The sequence below is a fragment of the Toxotes jaculatrix genome, chromosome 12, assembly GCF_017976425.1.
Source record: "Toxotes jaculatrix isolate fToxJac2 chromosome 12, fToxJac2.pri, whole genome shotgun sequence".
Classification (NCBI taxonomy): domain Eukaryota; kingdom Metazoa; phylum Chordata; class Actinopteri; family Toxotidae; genus Toxotes; species Toxotes jaculatrix.
In genome coordinates, this window is record NC_054405.1 from 19,945,984 (window position 1) to 19,973,678 (window position 27,695).

General features: G+C 41.2%; 3 protein-coding genes across 3 annotated transcripts; 1 reads left to right on the plus strand and 2 right to left on the minus strand.

Annotated features, from left to right (window-relative positions):
- Nucleotides 1-3,252: 3,252 nt before the first annotated feature.
- On the minus strand, nt 3,253-6,013 carry sdf2 (stromal cell-derived factor 2). Its single transcript, XM_041050734.1, has 3 exons — nt 5,788-6,013; nt 4,840-5,036; nt 3,253-4,492 (listed from the first exon to the last, which is right to left on the minus strand). Exons 1-3 carry the CDS (start codon nt 5,969-5,971, stop codon nt 4,193-4,195), a joined length of 681 nt encoding a protein of 226 aa, XP_040906668.1. The 5' UTR covers nt 5,972-6,013; the 3' UTR covers nt 3,253-4,192.
- Nucleotides 6,014-6,331: 318 nt separating this feature from the next.
- supt6h (SPT6 homolog, histone chaperone and transcription elongation factor) lies at nt 6,332-19,940 on the plus strand. Its single transcript, XM_041051363.1, has 37 exons — nt 6,332-6,450; nt 7,793-7,903; nt 7,992-8,162; nt 8,979-9,052; nt 9,204-9,384; nt 9,535-9,616; nt 9,851-10,106; nt 10,238-10,339; nt 10,512-10,625; nt 10,727-10,816; nt 11,053-11,195; nt 11,279-11,424; nt 11,575-11,682; nt 11,819-12,099; nt 12,237-12,391; nt 12,829-13,024; nt 13,225-13,364; nt 13,459-13,576; nt 13,704-13,780; nt 13,899-14,034; nt 14,188-14,325; nt 14,462-14,629; nt 14,732-14,859; nt 15,024-15,231; nt 15,438-15,585; nt 15,772-15,914; nt 16,020-16,160; nt 16,341-16,536; nt 16,719-16,864; nt 17,084-17,176; nt 17,310-17,423; nt 17,551-17,675; nt 18,095-18,207; nt 18,301-18,378; nt 18,471-18,649; nt 18,799-19,052; nt 19,344-19,940. Exons 2-37 carry the CDS (start codon nt 7,804-7,806, stop codon nt 19,534-19,536), a joined length of 5,235 nt encoding a protein of 1,744 aa, XP_040907297.1. The 5' UTR covers nt 6,332-6,450; nt 7,793-7,803; the 3' UTR covers nt 19,537-19,940.
- Nucleotides 19,941-21,848: 1,908 nt separating this feature from the next.
- Nucleotides 21,849-27,227, minus strand: rab34b (RAB34, member RAS oncogene family b). Its single transcript, XM_041051753.1, has 11 exons — nt 27,158-27,227; nt 26,366-26,542; nt 25,883-25,974; nt 25,344-25,409; nt 24,510-24,611; nt 23,974-24,038; nt 23,790-23,841; nt 23,618-23,699; nt 23,212-23,302; nt 22,960-23,067; nt 21,849-22,478 (listed from the first exon to the last, which is right to left on the minus strand). Exons 2-11 carry the CDS (start codon nt 26,411-26,413, stop codon nt 22,417-22,419), a joined length of 768 nt encoding a protein of 255 aa, XP_040907687.1. The 5' UTR covers nt 26,414-26,542; nt 27,158-27,227; the 3' UTR covers nt 21,849-22,416.
- Nucleotides 27,228-27,695: the final 468 nt, after the last annotated feature.

The following is a 27,695-nucleotide window of genomic DNA, read 5'->3' on the forward strand; positions in this document are numbered from 1 at the left end:
CAGTCTCCCATGGATTTCACTGTATATATAGTGGTACTTAGCTTGTGTAATGTATTAGTCCCCTCAACAGCAGAATGTATAAAGGGTAGAAACTAGTGAGATATATCAGGGATATACAGTAGAGCTGTGACATACTGTTGTTACAGCTGTTTTCTTGGAAAAGGTTGCATTCTAGTGGTTAAGATGAAAACTGCAGCTAAATGCTTGAACAACCATGTTTACAAGGTGTTCAAAAAGGGAAGAACAGCAGTGCTGATTTTCATGTGTGATATGTGTTGTGTCAGTGTCACAAGGGCAGTTTGTCTGTATTGGTGCACATTGTTTTTTGTTTTTTTTAAGGCAAAACAAAAATATGTATTTCCAGATCCCAAATTATGCTGTTGCACCAGGTGTACAGCTCAGGATTGGATGAAAGACAAAAGGTGACAGCTGCAGTGCCTGTGATAGTTTCTGGGGTCATAGATATGTTTTATGGTTCAGATCTGATAGCACTACAATTTTATAAAGCTTTCTGGGACGAGAGAGTTTGGAAAAGACCTTGTAGGTGTTTACAATCATCCTCCTCTTTTATAATGGAGCCACGCCAGGTTGAACATCCCAGTGACGCCACAGATTAAATTTGAGGATGAAAATGTTTTTTTATGTGGGTGCAGGGCTGGCCAATAAAGAGATGTCACTGTTTATCTACTGTCATTGAAATTGTCTTGTGGTTATATGTTCATATTCTGCTGCTGTTTTCCAAAATTCTGTCGTCCAAACAAAGCAACAAGCAAATTGTCCTTCCAAATTAAGATTACCGGAAATTAAGTTTTTGTTAAATACATTTACAGCATCAGTGGAACAACGTTCATTACAGTGAGCACCACTTCCATAATTTTATGTGATCGTTTTGTGATATTACGACATATTGTGACAATATTTCAACCAACCCGCCCAGCCCGATGTGGATGCCATCATTGAAAAAAACTTGTTGGTGTTAATTGCCATTATGTCGATTCCTAAATTGCACGGTGCTCCCCTTGAACAGTACAGGATCAGAGACTGTTCTATTGCCATGAATACCCTGGAGCGATTATTTGTTCTCATGTCTTTTGCTGGGATGGATGAAAACAAATCGAGATGTTTCAGTCAAACTAATGTGCAACCATGTGAGTTTTTATGCTGTCCGGGTTAGACAAAATATAAAGAAGGCAAGAGGGGAGAGGGCTTTCTTTTAAAGTAAAAAATAGCTTTGTGAGATCAACAGCAAAAATGTATTATACTGTAAATCAGTATGCATGTTGTTGTTTAGATTTTCATGTCTTCAAAAGACAGGAAAATCCATTTAATCTTTCTTTGTGGTGGCACAGCCTTGATTTAAATGTAGGTATGTATGTACTAATGTCACATATTTGACTTTCCAATTTATACTGTAATAGCCATTTTTTCTAGTTTCTACCAGCTATTAATCAAATCAGAGTGCGGGAGAGGGCATTTTCATAAATATGCAAATACAAGGTCACATCACCATCATCATCTCTGTTTCACATCATCTAGTGTAGAGTCTGTAGGCCTCACTGTGGACGGTTGAAACTGACAATGAATACAATATATTGTGTGTTTTAGTCACGTTAGGTTTCCATGGAATGTTCTCACTGCCTCATAGTCCTGTATAAACTGCTGTATAATGTATGCTACACTTCTCCTCGTAAGTCAGTTTATGTCTTTGATATTCTCAGCACATTAACATTTGAGCAACGGACCATGTTTTCACCTTTGTCTATTAGCGTCATGGTCCTTTTGAAACCAGCATAGACCACTTTATCTTAACAATTCTCTAATAATTGTGCCATTCAGACATCCTTGCATGGCTATGTAAGGGTAACTCGTTTGAAAGACCTTTTATCAACACTTTTGAAGTTTACATTATTATACTGTACATCTGCAACGGGACGGAATCAGTTCATGATTTTCATGTTTTTGAAAGTTGCTTTTGAGATTTGTTTTTACCAAAACATGTTTTTACCTTGTAGATTGTACAGAGATAAAACTAAACACAGATATGTAATACAACCTTGGCATGCTGCTTAGAAAAGGAGAAGGAAAACAGCAATAGTTACCAACTGAATGGATATTTAAAAATGCAAATAAGTTTAATCTGTTTAATCTAAAAATATATCCATATATGTTTATGCAATAAAACCTTGTTTTGATAGAAATATAAGGCATCTGTGTTTACTTGTGAAAGATGTTTGTGTGTAGGGATTCTGAAATAATTCAGGTTCAAATTTTGGCCCAAGACCAACAACATGTACAAATAAAACGATGACAAAACGACGTGTAATAAAAGATAAAACATTCTTACATAAGTAATCTAAATGACATACAGCTTTTAGCTCACAGTAAGCTGGTGAGCGGAAAAATTTTCACTGACTGTTAATAAATGTAAGACTCTGTATAAAGTAGGCTTGTTGCTTTACTTGTCACTTGTTATCAGCGTTGCAGTGTCATTTTAAATACCAACCCTAAAAATAGAATGACAACACAGCATGGTTTTCACCGAGCACCCTGCACTGCAGTTTCCCCAAGCCGGTAGCAGAGAGCACATAGAGGAAGTGTGAATCAGAACAGCAGCAGCAGCAGCAGCAGAGTCAGATCTCACAGTTGAGATCTGTATTTCAAAACTCTATTTAGCTTGATGCAGAATGTGATGGACAGATGAATTTACACACTGGTTAACTTGTTTCCTGGATGAGGGAGGTCCTGGGGTTTTCCTGTGGAGCAGTGAAACATCAGCACTCACTCTAAATCATGATAAATAGGGAGCATAGGTCAAACACAAGTGAGAATAGCCTCATAGCTGGTGCACCCCAACCCCATTAACCGTCATTTAATGAACCAAAACACACCATTAAGCAGACAAACAAGGCATTATGCTAAGTGTAATGGTCCAGGCACACATTACTGGCTTGCCACTCTTGCAAATCCATTAGTTTGTTTTCATCTGTGTGGGTGAAATTAAGGGGTTGGGCTTTAAAAGGTGATTTCAAATTCCTTAACTATTGTACAAATGATTTGTACCGAGACACAAATATAAAAAAAAAAAAGTACAAACATTGTTTGTACTGTACTGGGCTGTTGTTTAGCTGTTGATGATGCTACATTTTGAACGCAGTCACAGTCATTGATGACATCAGTGATTTATTTCAAGTGAAGAAAAGACTGTGAAGAGTCATCTCAACTGGAATTAAAAGAAGAACTCTGATACTGGTGTGCATAAAAAAAATCTCTTTAATATGAGGTATTCATTGCAGGTTTGTTGTTCATATGAACCTCTGAAACAAAGAGTTGATTTTAAACAAATGCATGCACAGACAGCATGAACATAAAAACACTTTCTCCCAGCACTGATCAGACAATGACAATAAACAATAAACCGCTTATTCTCTCGTGTCAGTTATTGCGGGATAATTTATATGCTACACTGAATCGGCCTTAAAGTGAAAATAAGCAATTTTCCATAGTAACACTGTTTATCGTTGTTTGAGTAGAACATGGCTTACAAATACCATAAAAACAAAGTAAAATGCTCGTTTCCAAAAGTTTAAAAGGCTCCACAATGTAAACACCTACAACATTAAAAAAAAAACCCATAAAGGCACAAGTGTAACAATGTTTTTTTCAGTCCAACGAAACACAACACTCATTTTATTATTTAAATGTGCTGCTCTGCAAAACAAAATCTGCACTGCCCTCTGTACTGTAGGATGATTGCTGATGGTAGTTATTTAACAATAAATAACAGCTGATAGGAAAACCTCGACTTGGAGGCAGTAAAACCTTTATGTCTGTATTTTTACCTTTATGTCTTCTTGTACCTGTTAAGGCAAATTGTAGTGTTGTTATGTTAGCTCTCTGAGTGTAGCTGCTGGATCTCTGAAGATTCAATAGTGTTTCCAAATTAATCTCCATAGATATTTTGTATGTGGACATTTATTGTAAAACACTGCACCCTGATCCACGACAGACTTTGTTACAGTCTCTTCAAGAGACGACAGTCAAAGGTTCATGAGAGAGAAAAATGAGACAAAAGAGAACGGGGGACAGAGATGCATTTGGAGGCTGCTGGTACAGATGTAATTAGAGACAGAGGTAGGAATACAGAGGTAGACAGGGAGGAAAATGAGAAGAGACAGAAGCAGGGAAGAAAATTTCAGAACTCTGTGTGTGAGTGCCTGTAGTCTCGGCTACCCGCTGGGCTCTCGCTGGGGCTCATGAAAATGCCCTCCATGGCCTTCCACAGGCTGTGCTGGCTGGGGCTTGGCATGGCGTGAACTTCCCTCTGACCGTGGATCGGCCGTCCATATTGCTCCCCTGTCACTGACAGCAATGCGTCAGTGGCTTTGTGACGGAAGCGGACGGCTTCCTCGCGTTTCCACACAGATCCCCCACACTGAACTGTCCACTCATCCAGGTGATCCCCTTCCCCTTCCTCGCCAAAAGCACTCACCTCCTGTGGACAAATGAGAAAGAGATTAGAAGAGAAAGATTAGAGGTGAAAGCATTGCCCACAATCATTTAATACATTCAGGGATGTTAAAGAGCTATAAGAAATGGTATGACAGTTGACGAATTTCTATCATCTCACATCACACATCTTCCAACCCTATTACACTTTGGGTAGACAGTGTTCTCACACGTCCTCAAGATTTGCTGACCCGAGGCTGTGTTCCCAAAGAGTTTGCAAGATTCCTGAAGTGTAAAAGCTGCTGTCAATTCACTTTTAACTCAAAATGTTGGTCTAGGTTTCACTAAATGTGAAAGGCAACCTGGATAATCCTCCACATATACTCCACCCACCTGGTTAGAGGACAGTGGGGAGGCAAAGTAGTGACTATGCAGGTTTCGGCCGGTGTTGACATGGGTGAGGCGGATGGTCTGCCCACACTTTACTGGGGTACCCCGATGGCAGAAGGCGTCGCTCGTTCCACGAACACTCCAGTAGCTGTTACTGTCTTCCACTGCAGTAACCCCTGTTACAGACTGCTGTCCGCTACCTGTCTCACACACATAAACACACACAGTTTTATAACAACAGGGCCCCCAAGATTTTCAAAGAAAATGTTTAGAGCTGGGAGAAACATGCCCACCAGAGCCTTGTGCTTAAGACCGACATGTGTTCTTGTTCCTTTAGGTTCTCTGATGCCTGGAATGGGGTCAAATGCTTATGGGAAACTTGGTAGTGAAAATATCATCTTAGTTATAACTACACAATCTGTATTATACTATTTTTTATTGATTCTAATTAAGGGATTTATTGTATTGTTTTCTTGGAGAGATGATGGCACCTAGGGCAGACTCCTGCATCTTTCCTACATCTGCATCAAGTACCACAAGGACAGTAAGTCGTGAACTTTAAGTCGTGACGTCCACCTTTCTATATCCTTAACTGAAATAAGCCTAACAATGAATGGTTAATGATAACCATAGTGGAGGTTAAACTCCATCTACAGCCACCACATCCTGCTCTATATATTATTTAATTTAAGAAGATCCAAGTTGACAAAGCTGATTAAACAAAAAATCAGCTTCACACACTGTATTCATTTTTGATCAGCACCTAAAAGAGGTGACGTTTCACTGATCTTTAACTAGAGTTAAATCACCAACGTTTGTACACATCATGTAAATAATAATCACCGGTATACTGTATGGCAAATTGACACTATCACACTTGGGCGATAGTGAGAAACACGATGTGAATGTTTGTTAATGCTTAATACTTGTTATTAATGAGAGGAAACTCACCGGATCCGTAGCGTACGTCGTGCGAGTGTAGTCTCACATTGTGCTTCAGATTTAACAGTTTAATGACTGATCCGCATGTCACAAAACTCAGTTCCGTACCGCGTGACAGGACAAATATACAGGATAACAATAATAAAAGCGTTGGTAGAAAGCGTGGAAGAAAACCACAGTTTAATGTACCCATTCCTACTAAGACCCAGACCGCCGACACCAGCCTCTCGGGAGATTTGTAATATTTTTCGCAACGTCATTAAAGTGGTACAGTGTACCAATACGAAGTTCGGGAGACAGCGCCCCTAGCGACTCGGAATGGTCACTGCATGAAGCGCACTATGGTTTTGGTTTACTTCAAGTTAATCTGGCGTCGCTGTGTGATGTTTATGAATAAATATTGATATTTATGATATCACGACAACATCTCCATTAAATATTAACAGTGCCACCTCATTTAGTCGTTTCGTTTTGTGTAGAATCGAGGTGAACCAGCAGGGGGCATCAGCTTGCTGCTCAAAAGGCTGGAAGTTCCCTCACTGCATCCCGGAATTGTCATCACGCCGCTCGCTCTCGGCCATTTTCACAAGTACAAGCTCCCGAAACACAAAACACACCACAATTCCGTCATTGCAGTAAATACTTACGGAATATACCGTCGCAGTGAGACGTGTAAGTCCGAGTTTACCGTGGTCAGTTTCAAATGTTGAGAGTATTGTATTTAGCCAATAGCCGTTAGTAAAATAACGCTAAACCTGTTAGCTGTTGTTGTCGTTACTGCTAATGCTAGGCTAACGCACTGTGCTCAGGCTTTAACTAACATTAGACTGCGAAGTTGGCTCAGAGGCCTTGATTTGTTTCTTCAGTGGCGCGTTTGGTTCGTTTGTTATTTTGCTGGCAGGTTAGTTAATGTTAAACACCATATGGTTCAAAAGGGAAAACGTAAAAATGAAATGCTTGCTACTTGGCAAGAGGTTGCTCGCTAGCTCACTTTCATCGCCAACATATGTAATAGCCTAGTTGGTGTTGCTAGCTTACTGCTAACGTTATTGAGCAGAATTTTCTGTATAATTTTGATCTTTTTTGACAGACATCTCATCGGCTATCTTAAAATTGTCATCTGGATAACGTTAACTATCATCACAGTGAAAGAAAGTGATGAAGTGTTTGGTTGGTCATCGCCGTCGGTGGTGTGTGTGCGCATTGCGACATTGTTAGGTGTAGTGTGTGTGTTTTTTTTTTTTTTTTTTTTTTTTTTAACCTTGCCGTCTAATTCTAGTTTTATTCTAAGTTAATAGGATTATAACACTGGGGTCGAGTGAAAACGACCACCACGTCAAATACAAACTGTACAAACGGTATTGTTAATTAAACTTTAAGTGGTTTAACGCCGTTAATAACATAATGTACTTTAAACATATTTTGCGAATGTGGAGAAGAGCATTGGTTTCGTGCTTAAATCCGGGCTTTTGCAAAAGTTTCTCTCTAAAATATAATCAGTTGCTTTAGATTATTCACGTAATAAATAATATCATATATCTTATGTGACAGGGCAACAGAGATTATACATAATCATCCAGGCAGGCATGGTTGACCTGCCATACCAAATATGTCAGGGTAAATTTGAAGAAATACACTTAAATTGATGCATAAAGTGATATGTACCACATCTCCATTTGCTGGAATGGTGCAGCCAAAAAATTTGTCTTTGGGTTTTGGACATTTCACACAATCCAGTTATATAACACTGATGAAGAGCTGGACCAAGCTGATAAATAAATAAATAAATAAGTAACTCTGTAAGTGCAAAATAAGACTGATTAAGAATGTTTCCAACCTTAGAGCTGCTTAAGTGTGAAATTAAAGGAAACTGCAAGTTAAGGAGGGAAATTTAAATTTCACCAAAATCTTAAAGAACATGTGGTATGAATTAATGTGTTTGTCCTGTGAGAACAAAGTAATGTTCAGATGATGTTGAGAAAGTTTACTAACAGCATCTTGACCTTCTTCTCAGGAACAGCAGTCATGTCAGACTTCATTGAGAGTGAGGCCGAGGAGTCAGAGGAGGAGTTTGAAGAGAAAGACCTAAAGCCTAAAAAGACCCAGAGATTTATGGAGGAAGACGGTAAGAGTAGAAGTTTTTAATTTGGGGTGTGTGTTTTAGAGATGGGACTGTATGATGTGTAGACTACTTAGTTGTCATTTTTCAACAGATGAGGAAGAAGATGAGAACACAGAGGACCAGGACGAGCAGGGAAATCTACGCGGACTCATTGATGATGGCGATGAGGAGGGGGAAGAGGATGAAGAAGAACCTGAAAGAAGTGGGAGTGGAGGGGGGAGTGACTCAGAGGAGGAAGTGAGGCATCGTCGTAAAAAGCGAAGTAAGTTCATTAGGTGTTTTTTAAAGGCTGTACTGTGAATTGTTGCAGGTAATGATAAGTCACAGATGAAAAGGCTGAACTGGAATGCTTTTACAGCAGAAATAATATACCTAACTCGTATCAGTGTTTTCCAGGTATGCGAGTAAGTGATTTTCCAATATACTGAAGAATTGATAATTTAAGTGTTGATTCATGACGCATCGCCCTACTGTAGTAGTGTAGTTACATGTTGTAGCTTTTTTTAATGAGTTCTCTGGATCTTACTTTTGTACTGGACTGTCCAGAACTGTAGATTTTAAAGTGAGATAGAATAAGAGAATAGACCATAAACATTATTTGTGGCATCTGTTGGGCAAGCAAAGCATCAGGTGTCTTCCTTTTTTTTTTCTCCCCGTTGCTTTCAGCTCCATATGTTGTGGAGCCAGATGCACCCACATAATGGTTGCATTAACCTGGGCAGGTGTCGCTTAATGTTAGTTCGTGTTGGTGTATAATCTTGTGCCATATTTTCGCTATCTCATTATCAAGCAAAGTGAATGTGTTGTTTTAACTGCATTTACCTTTCTCTTGAGCACAGTAATTAAATAGCAGTTGGCTGCTGCAAATGTCGATGAGTCATTTTGGTATAAAGGTGCCAGATATGAAATGATTAAAAATTATTCAATTCTGATTTCTATCTTTTTCCCCCCATGCCTATACCTCAACCTTTGATTTCCTCACCAAATAATCCCATGTAGCACACAAAACAATAACTGCCCTGTTTTGCAACATGTTTTGAAGTTGTTTTCTCTGACTGAGACTTTCCCCTCTTTGCAGATTATGATGACTACCTGGATGACGATGATCTTGACCTTATTGAGGAAAACTTGGGTGTTAAAGTGAAAAGGAGGGTAAGAATTATTTCTCAAAACTATTTTCTCTGTGTAGTTACAATTTTACCTTCAGCCTCTCACATTATGCCTGACTTCCAGCATTTTCATGTCATGTTTGTGCACTTGAAAATGTTTAAGCCAGCTGTACTGATGCTGTCTTGTGTCACAGAAGAAGAAATATGATCGTGTAAAAACACTGGATGATGATGAAGAAGATGATGATGAGAAGGACTTAATCGCCGATGAGATCTTTCACGGGGATGGAGAGGGTGAGCTGGAGGAAGGAGAGGCTGTGGATGAGCCTCTCCAACATGCAGATGATGACGAAGAAGGAGAGGATGAGGAATCAGGTAGGCCAGAACGATTTTTAGATCAGCATTAAATTATCTAAAAAGTTTAAGAAATACAAGAGTTGTAATTTCAACTCATTACCACACATGATTTCTGCATGAAGTGGGGAAAAACTCATTAGTTTTTATATATCTACTTTTGTTCCACAGATATAGATGATTTCATTGTGGATGATGATGGCCAACCCATCACCAAAAAGAGGGGCAAGAAGTTTTCAGGATACACAGACGCGTGAGTGTTGTAGTTTATACAGTAAATCTAGTCTGTAGGACAAGAAGCTTGTTTTATTTCCCTCTTGTTTTCACCTCCCTTGTGTTATACAGTAAGTAATCCAGTAGTGGTCAAGTGTCACCTCAAGAAAACAATAAGACTACAAACATAAAATGGCAAGTTGTTTTAAGACATGATTAAAGAAAAATACATAATCACTTCCATTTCTCCTCATCACTGTTTATCCTCCCACAGAGCCCTCCAGGAGGCCCAGGAGATCTTCGGTGGAGATTTCGACTTTGCTGACTTTGACGCAGATGCCTATGACCAAGGTGAGGAGGAGGAAGAGGACCAGGATGAGGAGGGCTGGGACCGACCCAAGAAGCAGACTAAGAGGAGGCAGGGGAGGAAGAGCATCTTTGAGATCTACGAGCCCAGTGAGCTGGAAAGCAGTCACATGACCGACCAGGACAATGAGATCCGCTCTACCGACATGCCTGAGAGATTCCAGGTGTGTGTGTTTGTAAATCTGTGTTTTAGGAGAAGAGAGGCATTAATCCTTGAACATGGAATGTGTTTTGTGTTTGCCTGATGTTGTCTTTCTGAGTGCCTGTCTTGTGGACTCTTTTGTCCTCCTTGTAGTTACGATCCATCCCAGTCAAACCTGCTGAGGATGATGAGCTGGAGGAGGAAGCTGAGTGGATCTTCAGGCATGGCTTCTCCACACTTACTATATCTATGCAGGTATGACCGTTCCCATACACACTTCATAAAAATGCGCACAAAAAAACTTTGCTGGATGTTTCACCATGATAACAGGTTAAATTCTTGTCTTGGGACAATCCTGTAGATTTTACTTAAATCTATGCAATTTATCATTTTTACAAATGTGTCTTTTTTGTATATTCCTAAACAGGAGAGCACAGATTATCTAGATAGGGGAACAACCACAAACTTCAGCAGGAAAGGCCCCAGCACAATTGCCAAGATCAAAGAGGCCCTCAACTTCATGAGGAACCAACAGTTTGAGGTACAGTGAGCTCATCTTAACTCATTTTATTTCTTTTATTGATGTCAATCCTTAATATCTCTTTTAAGAAGGTATCCAAAATGTGTTGCTATGTTTTTTAGGTTCCATTCATAGCTTTTTACCGGAAGGAATATGTGGAACCAGAGTTGAACATCAATGACCTATGGAAGGTGTGGCAGTGGGATGAAAAGGTAACGTTGGTAGTGCTTTTTTACAGAAGAAATAGGTTACAGACTAACAAAAGCCACTGTTTGGAGTCAATATGAAAGCATCAATCCTCTGGGTACACTACACTACTAATTGTACAATTATCACTTCTAAAAGAAATGAAACATAATTAGAAATCAGTAATTTACTTCAGTCATCTTGGCGTATTTTTCCACCTCTCGTTTCTTGAATTATACATTTTCGTTCCTTCACCCATCAGTGGACTCAACTGAAGACCCGGAAGCAGAACCTGACCCGTCTGTTTCAAAAGATGCAGTCCTACCAATTTGAGCAGATCTCTGCTGACCCAGACAAACCTTTGGCTGATGGCATCCGTCCTCTGGACACCGCAGATATGGAGAGGTATGCCTTGATAAAGCTGGAGAGCTGTGTTTGTATTTGGTTGTGACTGCCCATTCAAGCCCACCTTCTCATTTTTTTTATAGGCTGAAAGATGTACAGACTCTTGAAGAGCTGGGCGATGTGTATAATCACTTTCTGCTCTACTATGGCCGAGATATCCCCAAGATGCAGAATGCTGCCAAGGCCAACAAGAAAAGGCTCAAAAAGATCAAAGAAGTGTCAGAGGATGGTAAGATGGATGTATCTGAACCGACAATTTCATTAGATGATGGACGGGTGCTCCAGAAATGTTCAGATCTAATTGAAACAACTTTTGTGTGCGGAGTGTTTGCATTTGAGAACTTGCTACATGACTGATGTTGATGGACTGTCTCTATAGGTGAAGAAGAGGAATTGGAGGTTGAAGAAGAAGAAGAACAGAAAGGACCCGACCTCAAGCTGGCATCTCGTAGGGATATGTACAGCATCTGTCAGAGCGTGGGACTTGGTTAGTCTCCTTTTTTTCACCTTACACACAATCTCAGTGTTCTAGTATCACTATCTAATCTCAGCCACATAGGCTCATCCCTTTTAATGAGAATAAGTTCACTTCAGCATCTTTTTCTGTTTCTTCCTCCCTGCAGATGGCTTGGCTAAAAAGTTTGGGTTAACTCCAGAGCAGTTTGGAGAGAATCTGAGAGATAGTTACCAGCGTCACGAGACAGAGCAATTCCCCGCTGAGCCCGTGGAGCTGGCCAAAGATTATGTGTGCAGTCAGTTCACCACTCCGGAGGCAGTGCTGGAAGGAACCAGGTACATGGTGGCCATGCAGATTGCTCGGGAACCTCTGGTCAGACATGTTCTCAGACAGACCTTTCAGGAGAGAGCTAAGATCAACATCAAACCTACAAAGAAGGGCAAAAAGGTATGGACACATTTAATCACAAAAAATTAGAGAACAAAAAATCAAACATTTGATCCCAAGCAAAAGTTTTTATAAACTTGCAGAATGTGCCCTGAGTACCATTCTAATCTGCCTTGCCATTTGTTTACTTTTATTAGGAGGTAGACGAGGCTCATTTTGCCTACTCCTTCAAGTATCTCAAGAACAAGCCAGTAAAAGAGCTGAATGGGGATCAGTTCTTGAAGATGTGCCTGGCAGAGGATGAAGGGCTGCTGTCCATTGACATCTGTATAGACCTTATAGGGGTCAAAGGGTAAGTACAGTAACAGCACTGATAGCCATAAACTAAAACAGTCTGCTAAAAGTGCATCAGGTGAACCTTCTCAGTCCATATGTTAATTCATGATTATAGGCAGACAAATGATGAGACTGGCCACTTACACTAAACTACACTTTTAATGTACATTTTTGGGCCGTAGAACATTTACCAAGCACAGGATATTAGGTGACAAACAGTTGCCATTTTTAGCTTCTGCATAGAAACTTAACTTGGATGTTGGAGGGAAAGGGGGTTGATAAGTAGGTTAGGTCTCCTGAGTTTAATTTCTTGAAATTTCAGGCTGCAGTTTGTTTTTTTATCCACATCCTTGTCAGTAGAGCACAGGGCTTTTGAATTATGAGTCTGGTAATATTGAGGCACTCCTTTGTGTCTCTGCTTCTTCTCTGTGTCTTCCCTCTTCTTCTCCTCAGATATGCTGGGGACCAGACATACTTTGATGAGATCAAGCAGTTCTACTACAGGGATGAGTTCAGTCACCAGGTGCAGGAGTGGAACAGGCAGCGAACTTTAGCCATAGAGCGAGCTCTCAGTCAGTTCCTCTACCCGCAGATGGCCAAGGAGCTCAAGAGCAAACTGATCGCTGAGGCCAAAGAGAGCATTGTCAGGGTAATTTGTGATACTTGCAGTGTCTTCATTTATTGTACCACTATATTTTTGTGTTATGCACACATGTCAACATGGCACATATATCACGTTTGAGAAATTAGCGACCAAATTAATTACAGTCATTGAACAGTGTATGTTTTATTAGTGTTTTAACTTTAAAGCTCATTATGAACTCTGTTGTTTGCCATTTCTTCCTGTAGTCCTGCTGTCGCCGGTTGTATAACTGGCTAAAGGTGGCTCCTTACAGGCCAGATCAGCAGGTTGAGGAAGATGACGATCTGATGGATGAGAGTCAGGGCAAAGGCATTCGAGTACTAGGTGTAGCGTATGCACCCAGCAGGTATGGGCCCCACAGTATTTGTTTTTTTTTTCCCCAGATAAATTATTATTATGTAACAGTATAGTTTCTTACATACACTCTTTTTCTCTGACAGAGATACACCAGTTTTCTGTGCTCTGATCAACGGAGAAGGAGAGGTGGTGGACTTCCTGCGTCTTCCCTACTTCATGAAGAGGAGGAATGCTTTTAGGGAGGATGAGAGAGAGAAGAAGGTATAAGCAGAGAACCCAACTGTACTTCAGTGCAGTCAACACATGTTCTTCTGTTCCCTTCAGAGTTTTAGGAAAATGTGTCACTGGACACTTCACTGAAAGGATCGCTCTTTTGTGTCATCCTCAGGCCAACGACATTGAAAATCTCAAGAGGTTTCTGTCCAGCAAGAAACCTCATGTAGTAGCTGTTGCTGGAGAAAACCGGTAAATACTTGGTTTCTTTAGTATGTGCTGGAAATTTACATGTGCACATTTTGAAAAACATTTACAGGTTGTAGGGGAGTCGGAGTGTAAATGTTAAAAATATTCTGTGTGTATGCAGAGACGCCCAAATGATCATGGAGGACATCAAGAGGACTATCAGTGAGCTTGAACAAGAGTCCTCTCTGCCTGCTGTGGGAGTGGAACTTGTTGACAATGAACTGGCCACATTGTACATGAACAGCAAGAAGTCTGAGGTAAACACCTCACCATACCATTCATACCATACACAGACACATCGGCATCAATGGCAGTCAACCATAGCGAGTATTTTTCAGATGTGGCCGAATGATCTCTTCCACTCGTCTACCTTTCGTTTTCCCCTGATCTTCTGCTTGCTACCTGTGCAGGTTGATTTTAGGGATTACCCTCCCTTGCTGCGACAGGCTGTGTCAATAGCTAGAAAGATCCAGGATCCCCTGGTGGAGTATGCTCAGGTCTGCAGCACTGACGATGATATTCTCTGCCTCAAACTGCACCCATTACAGGTGAGAGATGGAAGAAAAGCATGGACGTGTTTAATTTTAATGTTTTTATTTCCGTCTAATGGAACTGCTTTTTACCTGATTCTCAAGCTACATGCCACGCATACCTCCAAAACCGATCACCCATTTTTTTTCTCAGGAACATGTGGTGAAGGAGGATTTGCTCTCTGCGCTTTACTGTGAATTCATCAACCGTGTCAATGAGGTTGGAGTGGATGTGAATAGGGCCATCGCCCATTCTCACACTCAGAGCCTGGTCCAGTATGTCTGTGGCTTGGGACCAAGGAAGGGCTCCCACCTTCTCAAGGTTTGCATATGAACAGTTATCCTCAAGTTCTTGTGTCATATCTGAGAGTTTAGTGGCTCATCCGCTGACCTGATAACCACTGAGGTGCTTCTATTCGTGCAGATTCTGAAGCAGAACAACACTCGCCTGGAAAACAGAACCCAGCTGGTCACAATGTGTCACATGGGACCCAAGGTTTTTATCAACTGTGCTGGTTTCATCAAGATCGACACTGCATCACTTGGAGACAGGTTGGTACCTTGTAGGGGTCTGTTACATGCTGAGACCATACAGATTTCTCACAGTGCTAAATCCACCAGCAGACAAGTCCAGACTATCAGACTCATTTAATCTGTTGTGAGGTTTTTTTTTTTTAAAATCAGCATTGTTCTTTCTTCTCAACCTCTTCATGCAGTACGGACTCCTACATCGAGGTTCTGGATGGGTCTCGTGTCCATCCTGAGACCTACGAGTGGGCTCGTAAGATGGCTGTGGACGCACTCGAGTATGACGAGTCGGCAGAAGATGCTAACCCAGCTGGAGCTCTGGAGGAAATCTTGGAAAATCCAGAACGTCTCAAAGATCTGGACCTCGACGCCTTTGCTGAAGAGCTTGAGAGACAGGTCAGCATGTGTGTTGTGGCTCTGACTTTAATGGTGTTTCATGCATTCTGTTCAACATTTTAAACAGCTTGAAAAACAATATACTACAGAACAGAAAACTCTGAACTCAGTATGTTTGGGGGAACCTGTGAAGCCAAAATAAACTTGCCATGTTTCACATCCACTCACCTCTCATAAACGTTTTCTTTTGGGTTATGTCCCTGTAGGGTTATGGCAACAAGGGAATTACTCTGTATGATATCCGTGCAGAGCTGAGCTGCAGGTACAAAGACCTGAGAGTTCCCTACAGAGTCCCTAACACCGAGGAGGTCTTCAACCTTCTCACAAAGGAGACTCCAGAGACCTTTTATATTGGTAATGCACACATATTTATCTCTTGAATTAAACATCACCATAGATCAATAATGTATAGTTATAAACCATCGGCCTAAGAAGTCGGAGCATTAATCAGAGTGCAGCACCAGTCACAACAGAAATGCAGCTGGTGTTGTTAATGTTTTTTGCCCATGGTTGACGTTTTTTTCCCCTTTGTTCTTCCAGGTAAGCTGATCACCAGTATAGTAACTGGTATCGCTCACCGGCGGCCTCAGGGAGAGAGCTACGACCAGGCCATACGTAACGATACTACAGGGCTGTGGCAGTGTCCCTTCTGCCAGCAGGACAACTTCCCAGAGCTCAGCGAGGTACCAGGCACCTGACTTTTCCTCCTTTGGTATCTTATTGTTAGTAAACGACAGAAACTGTGGCAACTAAATGTCATCCTTTTTTGTTTTGCGTCCCTGCTCTAGGTGTGGAATCACTTTGACAGTGGCTCGTGTCCTGGTCAGGCCATTGGGGTGCGGTCCAGGTTAGATAACGGCGTCCAGGGATTCATTCCCACCAAGTTTCTAAGTGACAAAGTGGTCAAACACCCTGAAGAGAGGGTTAAGGTGAGGTGCTGTCTGTTGTCGCCATCGGATGTTGTGCTTTGCTGATGCTTTATCCCAAATGGTGCTGTTACGCTACCCAAATGATAGATCTTCTGCCAACTTCTGTCCTTCGTGTCCTGTTCTTTTCTATTGTGACGCCTTTGTAATACTTGATTGTTCCTCTACTCTCTCCTGCACCAGGTGGGCATGACAGTTCACTGCCGTATCATGAAAATTGACATTGAAAAATTCAGCGTTGACCTCACATGCCGCACTTCAGACTTGATGGACAAGGCCAATGAGTGGAAACTCCCCAAAGACAGCTACTATGACTTTGACACAGAGTCTGAAGACCAAAAACAGGAGGAGGAGCTTAAAAAGAAACAACAGCGAACGCGTTAGTATAACAACAGGGTCGATAGAAGTTGTTTGAAATGAAGTAGCTAATAAAACAGTACACATTTTTTCTTGTGGGTATTTTTTTTCTCTTAATACACTTTGTTTAACCAACAATTTTTACTTCCACATCTCTGCTCTTATACCATATGTCTGTTCTCTGCATTCTCTCTGTCTCTCCAGCATATATAAAACGTGTTATTGCCCACCCCAACTTCCACAACATCAGCTTCAACCAGGCAGAGAAGATGATGGAGACCCTGGACCAGGGAGACTTGATCATCAGACCCAGCAGCAAGGGAGAGAACCACCTCACCGTCACCTGGAAAGTACGTAGCAGATGGAGTGGTGCAAAAGGGTGGCAAAGACTAAAGGGAAAAATACAACAGTGACTAGATTGAGAAAAAAGATGTAGGGTAACAAAGTGACGTGATGAGTGTTGTGATTAAACATAGACACCATACAACGACATATAACACAGTTGTCTAATTTTGATGTAGGAATTTGTTTGAGCCAACCTATTCCGGTCTGACTCTGATGTTTCGTAGGTGGCCGACGGTATCTACCAGCATGTGGACGTAAGAGAAGAAGGCAAAGAGAATGCATTCAGCTTAGGGCACACTCTCTGGATCAACAATGAAGTAAGCTGTTTTCTCCTCTTTGTTTAGCACGGTGTTTTGGTTCCCACACAGACTTGCAGAAGATTTATGGTGAAGCATCAGTGTTGTGGTGGCTGCTGTGTGTTCTTAAAGAGGTTGTTCTCATTCTCTGCAGGAATTTGAAGATCTGGATGAAATCACTGCTCGGTTCATTCAGCCTATGGCATCGTTTGCCCGAGATCTGCTGGGGCATAAGTACTTCCAGGAGTGCAATGGAGGAAACAAGGAGGTATATACTTTAATGTCCTGAGTATTCTGTATTCTTTTGAATAACATAACATTCTGCTACCTGCTTTTACTACAAGTTGTGCCGCTCATTCCTCATACCTCTTTTGGTCTTGTTCTCTCTTTGATAGAAAATGGAGGAGATGTTGATCAGGGCAAAGAGGGAGAAGCCCACGTTTATTCCTTACTTTATTTCGGCTTGTAAAGACTTGCCAGGAAAGTTCATACTCGGCTACCAGCCTCGCGGAAAACCACGGTGAGCAAAAATGTTCTAGCCTCCTCTGTTTTCTGGCTTCTCACTGTTTTGATGTCATAGGTAGAAAACACTGAATAGTTGGGCCGGTTTCAGTGGAAGCTCATTTAAAACTTGATTGAAAATGTTCAATCAAACCTCAAACCACCTCAAGGTGGTGCAGCCGATGCTGTTTAATTCCGTAAATGAATCATCATGACATATGGTGACATGAAAATGTCCACAGTTACTACAGAGGCTCATATTTGCAAATTTGAGTCATGTCATACATGTTATGCCAAATTACTCATGATTTCCGTTCCCCCTCCCACACAGCTGCTCCTCTACCAAGACATTTTTTATTAAAAGTTTACATATTTGATTCACAGGGTTTATTTACCTGTATGACTCAATGTCAGCATGCCAATTTTGTTTTTTCCTAGGATTGAGTATGTGACCATCACCCCAGATGGCTTCCGCTACCGCTCACAGATATTTCCCACAGTAAACGGACTATTCCGTTGGTTTAAGGACCATTACCAGGAGCCTGTACCAGGTATGGAAGCACTATACAGCTTGTTTGTGGTGTATATTACAGCAGCTGAAATATATTACGGATTATTTTTAAACATTTTTTCCATTCTTAAAGGCATCACCCCCAGCAACAGCAGCCGAACAAGGACACCTGCATCCCTGAACGCCACCCCAGCGAATATCAACATCGCAGGTGAGTCCCACTCTCTTCCACACACACAAATCTACATTTTCAAAGTGAGTGGATTTTACTACGTCCTAATGTATTCCTTCCTTCCTTCCTAGACTTGACACGAGCTGTCAACGCCCTCCCACGCAACATGACCTCTCAGATGTTCAGTGCCATCGCCGCAGTCACAGGCCAGGGCCAGAACCCCAACACCACCCCCGCACAGTGGGGCTCCAGCCAGTATGGCTACAGTGGCAGCACAGGAGGAGGAGGAGGGAGCTCCTCTGCTTATCATGTAAGTGCAGCGTTTGATGTTGACAGCTGCTGTGGAAGGAAAATGGTTGTTTTCCATCATTATATAATCATGGTAAATAGGGGGCTAAATATATTGTATTTTCAAGTAATGCAGAGCCACGTTCATTACCAGTACTTCCTCCACTGCAGGTATTTGCTACACCTCAGCAGCCCATGGCGACGCCCATGATGACACCCAGCTACTCCTACACCACACCGAGCCAGCAGACCCTGGGCACTCCACAGTACCCCGGCTCCACCCCGCAGTCTTCACACTCTCACGCGCACCCACACGTGTCACACCACAGTCACCACGGCCATCACAGCAGTCACCACGGCCATTCGTCCGGCACGCCGTCATCCTCCACCTCATCCAGAGGACGGACGCCACAGCAGCAGCCAAAGTAAGTACAGTACTTTAACCATGTGTTTCCTGAAAAAGCATCCTCGTTAACTCAGGTTTGTGTGGTCAACAGCTATTGTTTTAAACACAAGAGATAAAATTTGACCATTTCAATAGCAATTTATTTAATCTCCATTTTCTTTCCACCCCAGAGTCCGGTTCTTGGTGCCTGTTTTGCAGTATGCAACAAATCAACCAGTTCTGTTGAACCTAAGCAGCCGCTTGCCGTTCAGTTCGTTTTCCTTTCATACACTGTTTTTCAAACCTCCCTCTCTGTCCTCTCTACCTACAGGGCGAGCGGCAGCAACGCCTCTGCAGTGGACTGGGGCAAGATGGCGGAGCAGTGGCTGAAGGAGAAAGAAGCGGAGGGGCGGAAGAAAGCCCAGAGGATGACGCCACGACCGTCACCCAGCCCCATGATCGAGAGCACACCTATGTCCATCGCCGGAGACGCCACACCTCTGCTGGATGAAATGGACCGATAGGGCACAGAGGGGGGCGTCACAAACCCCCCCCCCCCATCCCTACCCACCTCCATCCTTTGTACTGCTGCTTCATCTGGATAACCATCCACCTCTTGTGTCTCACACAACCCATCAGTCCTTTCATCAAGCTGACCACTAGTTGGAGTCCTTTCCATCCAGCTGACTGTTCATACGTTCTCTTCACCTCCTGATATTGTAGCCGTAGCTTATCAGTCTGGTAACATCCATCCTCTTGTCCTCTCGTCTACACATCTCATCCATGTTTCACCTCCTCACCTCCAGCCAGCTGCTCTGGCTGCATAGTATTTTGTATAGTCAGAATAACACTGTATATGTCATGCAGAAAGTCAGTATAATGACAAAAAAAAAAAACTTGAAATGTCTGACAGCAGTTGCATATAGGACATGGACCTACACAGACTTTGTCAGACAAGCTGTCCTGCTATCTTTACTTTTGCATTTGGTTTTAGTTTGACCCGTGAATGGTTTTGACAGGGGGGCAGTTAGTTTCCAGAATCCATCTTTCCTCCTTTGTGATGGGTGGATTTTTGCAAACAGTTGCCAAAAGAGCGTTTTGCCAAGCCAATCAGGAAATTGAATTTTTGTACGGAATGCGTCAGAAAGAATAAAGACTGTTTTTTTTTCTGTTTGAACCTTAAAGCCTCTGCTTTTCACATCTTTCAAAGCAAACATATCTGTTACTGTAAAGACACGCACACTTCGATTGTGAGGGATGAGGCTGATTTAAAAAGCGAAATGAATTCAAGGAGAAACCTTCATGTCGGCTTGAGTTTTTCCTCATACATCATCGAGTTCTTGCTACTTGTTTTCACCACATGCTGTATTATGATCAGCTGATGTATTCTGTAGATAGCCTCTAATGTATTGTTGACTCTTATTTGACCTAAGAATACTTTGTGGACACTTCCCATGTGCCACGCTAGAGGTAACGGCGGTAGCACTTCATGTGCATTTACGTGAGGCAGTGCAGAAGAAAGTTGTCGTCATTTTAAAGCAGTTGATTTTAGTAACTATATCTAACGGGCAAATTTTCCAAATGGAAGCACGTTGCCATGTCAAGCAGGCATCCATGGCTGAGGGTGATTTTTATAAGTTGTATCTTTAATGTTTGCAGTTGGGCGAGCATTTCACTTGGCATTGGGTTATGATGTTTGCCACCTTGAAGGATGTGATCTTCACCAATACACGGCTGCTGCAGTTCAGTCCCGGACAGTATCACTTTTCCTACTGAATGTCAGTAAACAACTTTCTCCACAGATGCAACAGTGAAATTAAGATGTTTGAGTGGAAGAATTAAAATTTTTCAAAACCGTAACACTATCAGCAGAAAATACTATCAAACCGAATTCCTTCTGTGTTTATATTCCTAACTGTATAATACTCTGAGCTGCACGCAGCTGTTTCAGTACAGTGAATATGTTCTTGTTAAAAACACATTGAACCTTTTGTGATTGTCATGCTGCATCATTAGGCCTCTCTGCGTCCCTCTTTGACTTAGGCATTTACCTTTGTTTCTTTTGTTATGCTGTGCCTCTGTGCCACAGTACAAACAAGCAGCGCTGGTATTCAATGGTGTGCTTCATTTTGCAGTGTGCAAAGTATCATGGTCCCAAAATATGCATATTGTTTTAAATGATTATGTTTTTTTTGAGTAAACTTACTTGGCTTTATGTCTCTTTCCAGATTAAGATAACACATCTTTCTCAGTGAGGCTGTGATTGGTCATCGGCAGTAGTCGGTGATAGAGGAGAAATGATGTCTCTGGCACTGCTGATGACCTTTTCTACCTGTGATCCCTTTAATAAAAGTGTTCATATTAAACCCTGAGCCTTGTACATGTTAACTCGGGAAACACACCCACAGTCTGGACATGATATTCATAGTGTGTGTCTGTGTGTGTGTTTGCATTCTTGATTTTCTTCACAGTGGAAATATGATTTGCTTGGAACAGAATGTAAAGAATTTTCATGACCTTTACTCTTTCTTTACACTAAATCTTCCATTTCAATAAGACAAAAGGACAACACAGTGATTTGATCAAAACGAGTTTATTTACAATCCATAATCCATGAGATATGATAAAAGTATGTTTAATAGGAGTCAAGTGGGAACATGTGCAGGTTTATGAAGACACCCTTCCTCCCGCCTCTGCTGAGTGAGGGAATTGATTTGCCTCAGATGTAATTCGCTGCTCATATCTGTCCCTGCAAACAATCCCTCCATTTTCAAGATCATGAGAACCCTTATGTCATAGGGGAGAGATGCGTTGTGGGTATGACCACGGTCATGGGAGCCGGCGTACGTATCACATTAGCAGCACAGACACATGACAGGAGACCAGTGAGGAAACCAAAAACATGAATTAGGTCTGGTGCTGACGTTTCATCCATAACGAGAGAAAAATGTTCGGAAAGACAGATTTGTGTTTGTGAAAGTTTCAACCAAATGCAGTTTATTAAAAGATCTAGAGGAGAATTATCTTCCTCTTTTGATAAGTGTTTACGTAACCAGGCATATCACAAAGCTTTATTTGTTGTAGCTCTGGTCGGCAATACAAGCATTCCTGAGAGGACACTATTCTGGTCATTCTGTTGGCTGACTTCCTGTTGTTTACAGCCTCGACTTACAATTCATTATGTCGAACCTACAACTCAGATTATTACTAATTCCCATCAGCAGAGCACCACAATAACATCATTTAGCTGATAGGACATTGTTTTTCATGGGGTCTGTTCATGATGTCTACACCGAGCATGCTGAGTCCATATTTCAGTTTAATCGTCCTGTTCAGTGTGCTGCTTTGTGTTGCTGTGCAGTCGGTATGGCGTATCCAGGCGTTTGTCATTCTCTCATCTCTCCTCAGCAGCAGTTGGATTTCCTCTTGTTTGGTTTGTGTTCGGCTTCTGCGCTGTCTGTGATCCCTGTGTGCAATAATTTTAAAAAAATGCCATAAAGATAAAACACCTTTGATATTTTTGTTGGCATTCAAAAGCTAAATGTGAGCTACAGTGCGAAGGGATAAGGCTGCTGTCAGCTGTTATACTGGGAAACATATTCCTTCATTAAAATGAACATGGGCAATAAGTTGATGTGGGATGCTATAAAAACTAGAGCAGTGCTCTCAAGATGATTAAAAGTATAAAAAAAGAAAGAAAGAAGAATGTTTTTTTCTTTCTGTTTTTTGTCTTTTGAAACACTGGATAGTTTCACTCCTTCAGGCCTCTAAAAATCCTTCAAAATGAAACCTGAAAAGAACAACAGCTTTTTGGTTGAACTCCTCACAACTGTGTAACTCCATGTCACACAGTTAAACAGTGCTTAAAGGTCCCAGTGAGTTTTTCACCATTAGCAGCACCATGGCACAGTGTGTTTAATGAGACTTTGTGGAGCGAGCTGACTCACTGATAATGTCGCTGACATGCCTCGACCCACTTTTCTCGAGCTCAGACAAAACGTTGGCCTCAAAAGTCAGAGAGGCCACACGGAAGAAGAAATCCCTGATGCCATCTCCTGGAACAGTAACACAATGTAGGGAGTTTAGAAAGACAAAAAGAGAATAAAATGGAAAATGAAAAGCATAAGCAGGTGATGACTGTGGGAGTCGGGTGGTGGCAGATGCGGATTCATTCATGTTAATGTGTGTTTGACTCCCACCTGACTTTGCAGACACGGCCCAGTACTCTGCTTTGATTTCCTCAGAGAGTCTGATGGCTTCCTGCTCAATCTGAGCCAACTGATCAGGAGACTGAGGGGTGAAATACAGAGGAGAAGGGTGAACGGGAACAGGGAAGAGGAGGAAAGTGAGTGAAGCAAAGAACAATCTTCAGACCAGTGGTCACTACAGAGCAAGACTCGTCAGAAACTAAACGCGACAATTTAAAGTAATCAAAGATGGTTTCTTTAAATTGCTTATTTTGTCCGACCAACATATATTATATATACCAACAGATATTCAATTCACTCTCACATAAAACAGAGAAAAGAAGCAAATCCTCAAATTCTAATGAACTAGTTTCACCTCAGTCCCAGTCTTTAGTAATTTTTGATAAAGTTCACCCACACTGAGGTCCTTCTTGGTACCGACAAGGAACAGTAAAACACTGGATGGGTCGTTTTCCTTCATAGCGTCCTCTAGCCACTGTCTACACACACACACACACACACAGCGTTAAGTCTTCTAATGGCATTTTAATGGCATAATCATTAGATAGCAATGGGCTATTTTTTTTTACCTGGCGTGCTCTAATGAGTTCACACTGCTTAAGTCAAACACCACTATAATGGCTGGGGAAAACAGAGGTAAAACAAAGTGCATGAGATGGTGTCAGAAGGTGGAGACAACACTGTCTGAATCATTTACTTTAGCCAAAGGTGAGATGGTGTAACAATACACTGTAGAGATGGAGCTAAAGTCACCTTGTGCTCCTCTGTAATAGGTGGAAGCGATGCACTTGAACCGTTCCTGACCTGCCGTATCCCACCTGAAATAAAACCAGATGCAGCTTGAATTGTTCTTGTTGGGATATTTGGTGGAGATGAAGTGAAGAGGGTTCAGAAAAGAGTGAAACACTGTGAGACGCTGTCATGTCCATCGGTTGTGATGGTTGTTCAAACTAACGTGCACTGTTTGCTAATGACTGGACTAAATTTCTCTCTGGGATATTAATCTTAAAATTACATTAGTACTAAAACATGTGCACGTACATGTATGACTGAAGCCAACATAGTGAAGGAAAAATGTCTAATTTAAGGCCCACTAACAGTCCAAAGAAGAAGCTTATCAAATTATTCAGAAGACATTGTTTTGTATCATAATTATCTCATCATATGATTTCATTTATAGATTGTTCAGACATTCAAGAAGAAGAAATGTTAACACAGGAAGTGAATTTGTTTGTTTATGGTTCAGTCTGTGAGCTGAGTGTTTCTCTGCGGTACAGTGACATACTTACAGCTGTAAACTGAAGGGAACACCGAGCACCTCAAACCGCTCCATCTCAAAATCCACCCCAATGGTTGCTTTGTAGTTCTTATCAAAAGCACCTTTACAGAACCTGACAGGAGCAAGGGAAAAGCAACAGAGAGAGAAATCTGTAAGCTCTGCAACTAATTATTTTTTTTATTGTCAATTTTTCATTTTTTTTGTCAAATGTCAGAAAAGTTTGTGGTGCCCAAAGTGAGGCCTAAAGTTGATCATTTTGACTTTTGACATGAAAAAACAAAAAAAAAAAAAAAAACTTTTTTCTATAGTCTGACATTAGTAGGAGCACCATAGTCTTCACCCCGAATGACATTTCAGCAGATTAATGAATGTCCCTAAACTGACTCCAGTTTCCTTATCTTATTCTTGCATAATCCTGGAAGTAACTCACACAAACTCAGACCCTTAATGATGATTTGGTGGCTGAACTCTACATCAGTACAATTTCAGACCTTTTTTTTTTTTGTACATTAAACTTTCATTTTGACACTTGGAACTTTGATACTAGCTTTGAACTTATTGAACATTACATGCATCACATTGTAGCAGGGAGATTCTGTAATCACTTCAGTCATCTGTGTATATGTAAGTGTATAAATACTATTGATTTATGTGATGCTGTTGTGAAAGACAATTAGGTTCAACTGTGTTTTTCAACACGTTAATGATGCCCCACTACCGACTACTGAGGAAACACTTCAACAAGTAACAGTCAAACAATCAGACTGAGCACAAAATTTAACCAATAATAATCTACAGTCTCATAATCCTTTGATTGATCTAATTATTCGTGACTGCTTCTTACCTGCTGATCAAACAAGTCTTCCCAACCGCAACATCTCCCACTACAATGACCTTGGCGATATTTAAGCTGGCAACAGAGAGCCAACAGTGTCAGTCATGACTCCAAACAACAACAACCTAACAGCATGAAATACACAGCAGGTGTTGACAGAAATTAACCCCCTTAATTCCACAACAAAGTTTGGTCTTTATAGTTATCCAGAAACAATTAAAGTGACATAATGAGCCACTCTGTTGTACTGTTTAGCAGGTTCAACTTCCCTTCTGTTTGAGTAATGTTTGCTAAAAACTACAGTGCCCAGCTATGTTAGGGATGGATGAATTTGGATGCCAAAGACAAAGTAGGAAAGCTCAGAAGTATTGTCCTTTAAACAAACCACCAGATCAGTGTAGTCAGTTGTGATGGGTGTGGTCGATGGCTGTCAGCTTACACAGCAGACATAGAGTAACTTAAATGAATCAGCCAGAACTAATTCATTTAATTTAAAGACATATCAGATTGTGTTTAGTAGAAAGACGGGCAGGAGGGTATGATCTTACCTCACAGTGTCTGTCTTCTGCACCTGACAGACAGCCTTCACCTGTGGGTGGAAGCCATCTTTGGTGTGCAGCGCTGCATTTGGACTAAAATACTACAAAGAAAGTGTGAAGAAGAAACAGTCAGATGCAGAATAAAACAAATGGAAAAAAGAAAATTGGACAGTGGAAGCAAAAGGACGAGGGAGGGTCCACCGAAAGTTTGTTACCTGGGAAATAAAAAAGTCTTAAAATCCACAAAGCGGACAAGCAGAAATGTCTCAAACTGCCTCCCTCTGGCTCGTTATATCTGTTGCTGTCTAACCTTGTATTTGTAGTTACAATGTTTTCTGAGGACAGCAGCATTTTAGAAATTTATAGTTGTCCACATTCAGTGGGGCAAAGAGCAGTGTCTAAATACCCTCCTCATCAATAGTAGCACTGTTAGTTGTAATTGCATTACAGAGCGTGTGTGTTTGTGTGTCTCTGTGTGTGTGCATTACAAACCTTTGGGAGATGAGTAATGATCCGGTCCTTCTTCACTGGTGGCAACATGATGCTACAGTGGATAAACACACACACAGCAAACTTTTCATTCACTTCAAGAAGACACAAACAGACACACAGTTTTTTCTTTCCTTTTTTGTCACCACTGCCTCCACTACCAGCGTCTTTCAAGTTTTCCTGAAATAGAGAAGATATCAAAAAATTGAAACGTTGGCTTCAGTACAAGCATGTTTTACAGTAAATCAGATTTTTTTTTTTGCTTTTCATTAAAAAACGAAAGATTTCTCAGTGAACTACCATCAACATGGATTCTGACAGGTTACTTGTACAAATAACGGCACAGTACTGTGCAAAACTTTCAGGCAAAGTTTTAGATTTTTATCCATCACGCAGTACTATCAGGGAAGCATCTGATCGGTCCCAGATTCATTCTGCAGCAAGACAACAACCCCAAACATGCAGCCAGAGTCATTAAGAACCATCTTCAGTCACAAGAACAAGGAGTCCTGCAACAGATGGTGTGGCCCCCACAGAACCCTGATCTCAACTTCAACATTCTCTGTTAACTGCACTTTGTATGAAATTAAATGATAAATTTAAACAGTTTTGTCCTCGCTTCATTATACAGTCCTGTACAATCTTGTTGGGTGGCAATACTACAACCCAAAAGCATTTTGTTTTGTTTAAACAAAACTTGCAAATCAAGAATGGAGCATCAGCATCAGAAAAAAAGGCTGTAAAATTAAAACTGTATAAATACTTTAGTGTTTAAATAAGTTTAAACTGCTTTACCTGGAACTGCTGAATGGTACGACTCTGAAGGAAATGTAGTCTGGGTCTGGAGATGTGATGTGAAATCCAAAGTCCGCCAAGAAAACAAATCCAGAACAAAAATGACGCGGGGCTGAGTCTCCACAGTTTATCTCCACACAGACAGCAGCCAGAAAAACAGGCAATTAAAGAGACTATGTTATCTATGGAGTCAAGAGAGACAGCGAATAGCCTGCCAAACAGCGCCACCCTGCGGACACTGGGTATTATTCGCTCAGCTTACGGATGATTAAAGCTTCCTGTGCAACGCCAAATATTATGCAGCTACTTTTTCTCTGTGAATTTTTGAATTACTGCAAAACAGATTATAAATACATAGTTTAGATGTTGGATCAGGCAAAGTGAGAAAACTGAATTTTGAAAGTTTTGGTTATTAAATGCATTTTGTGTCAAAGTAATAATAAGTTATTTACAGTTTTGTCCACACTGACTGTTGTTGTGTGTCAGTGTGTGAGTGTATTTTTTAAGGTGAACTCAGTCTTGGGAAATGTATGTTAGA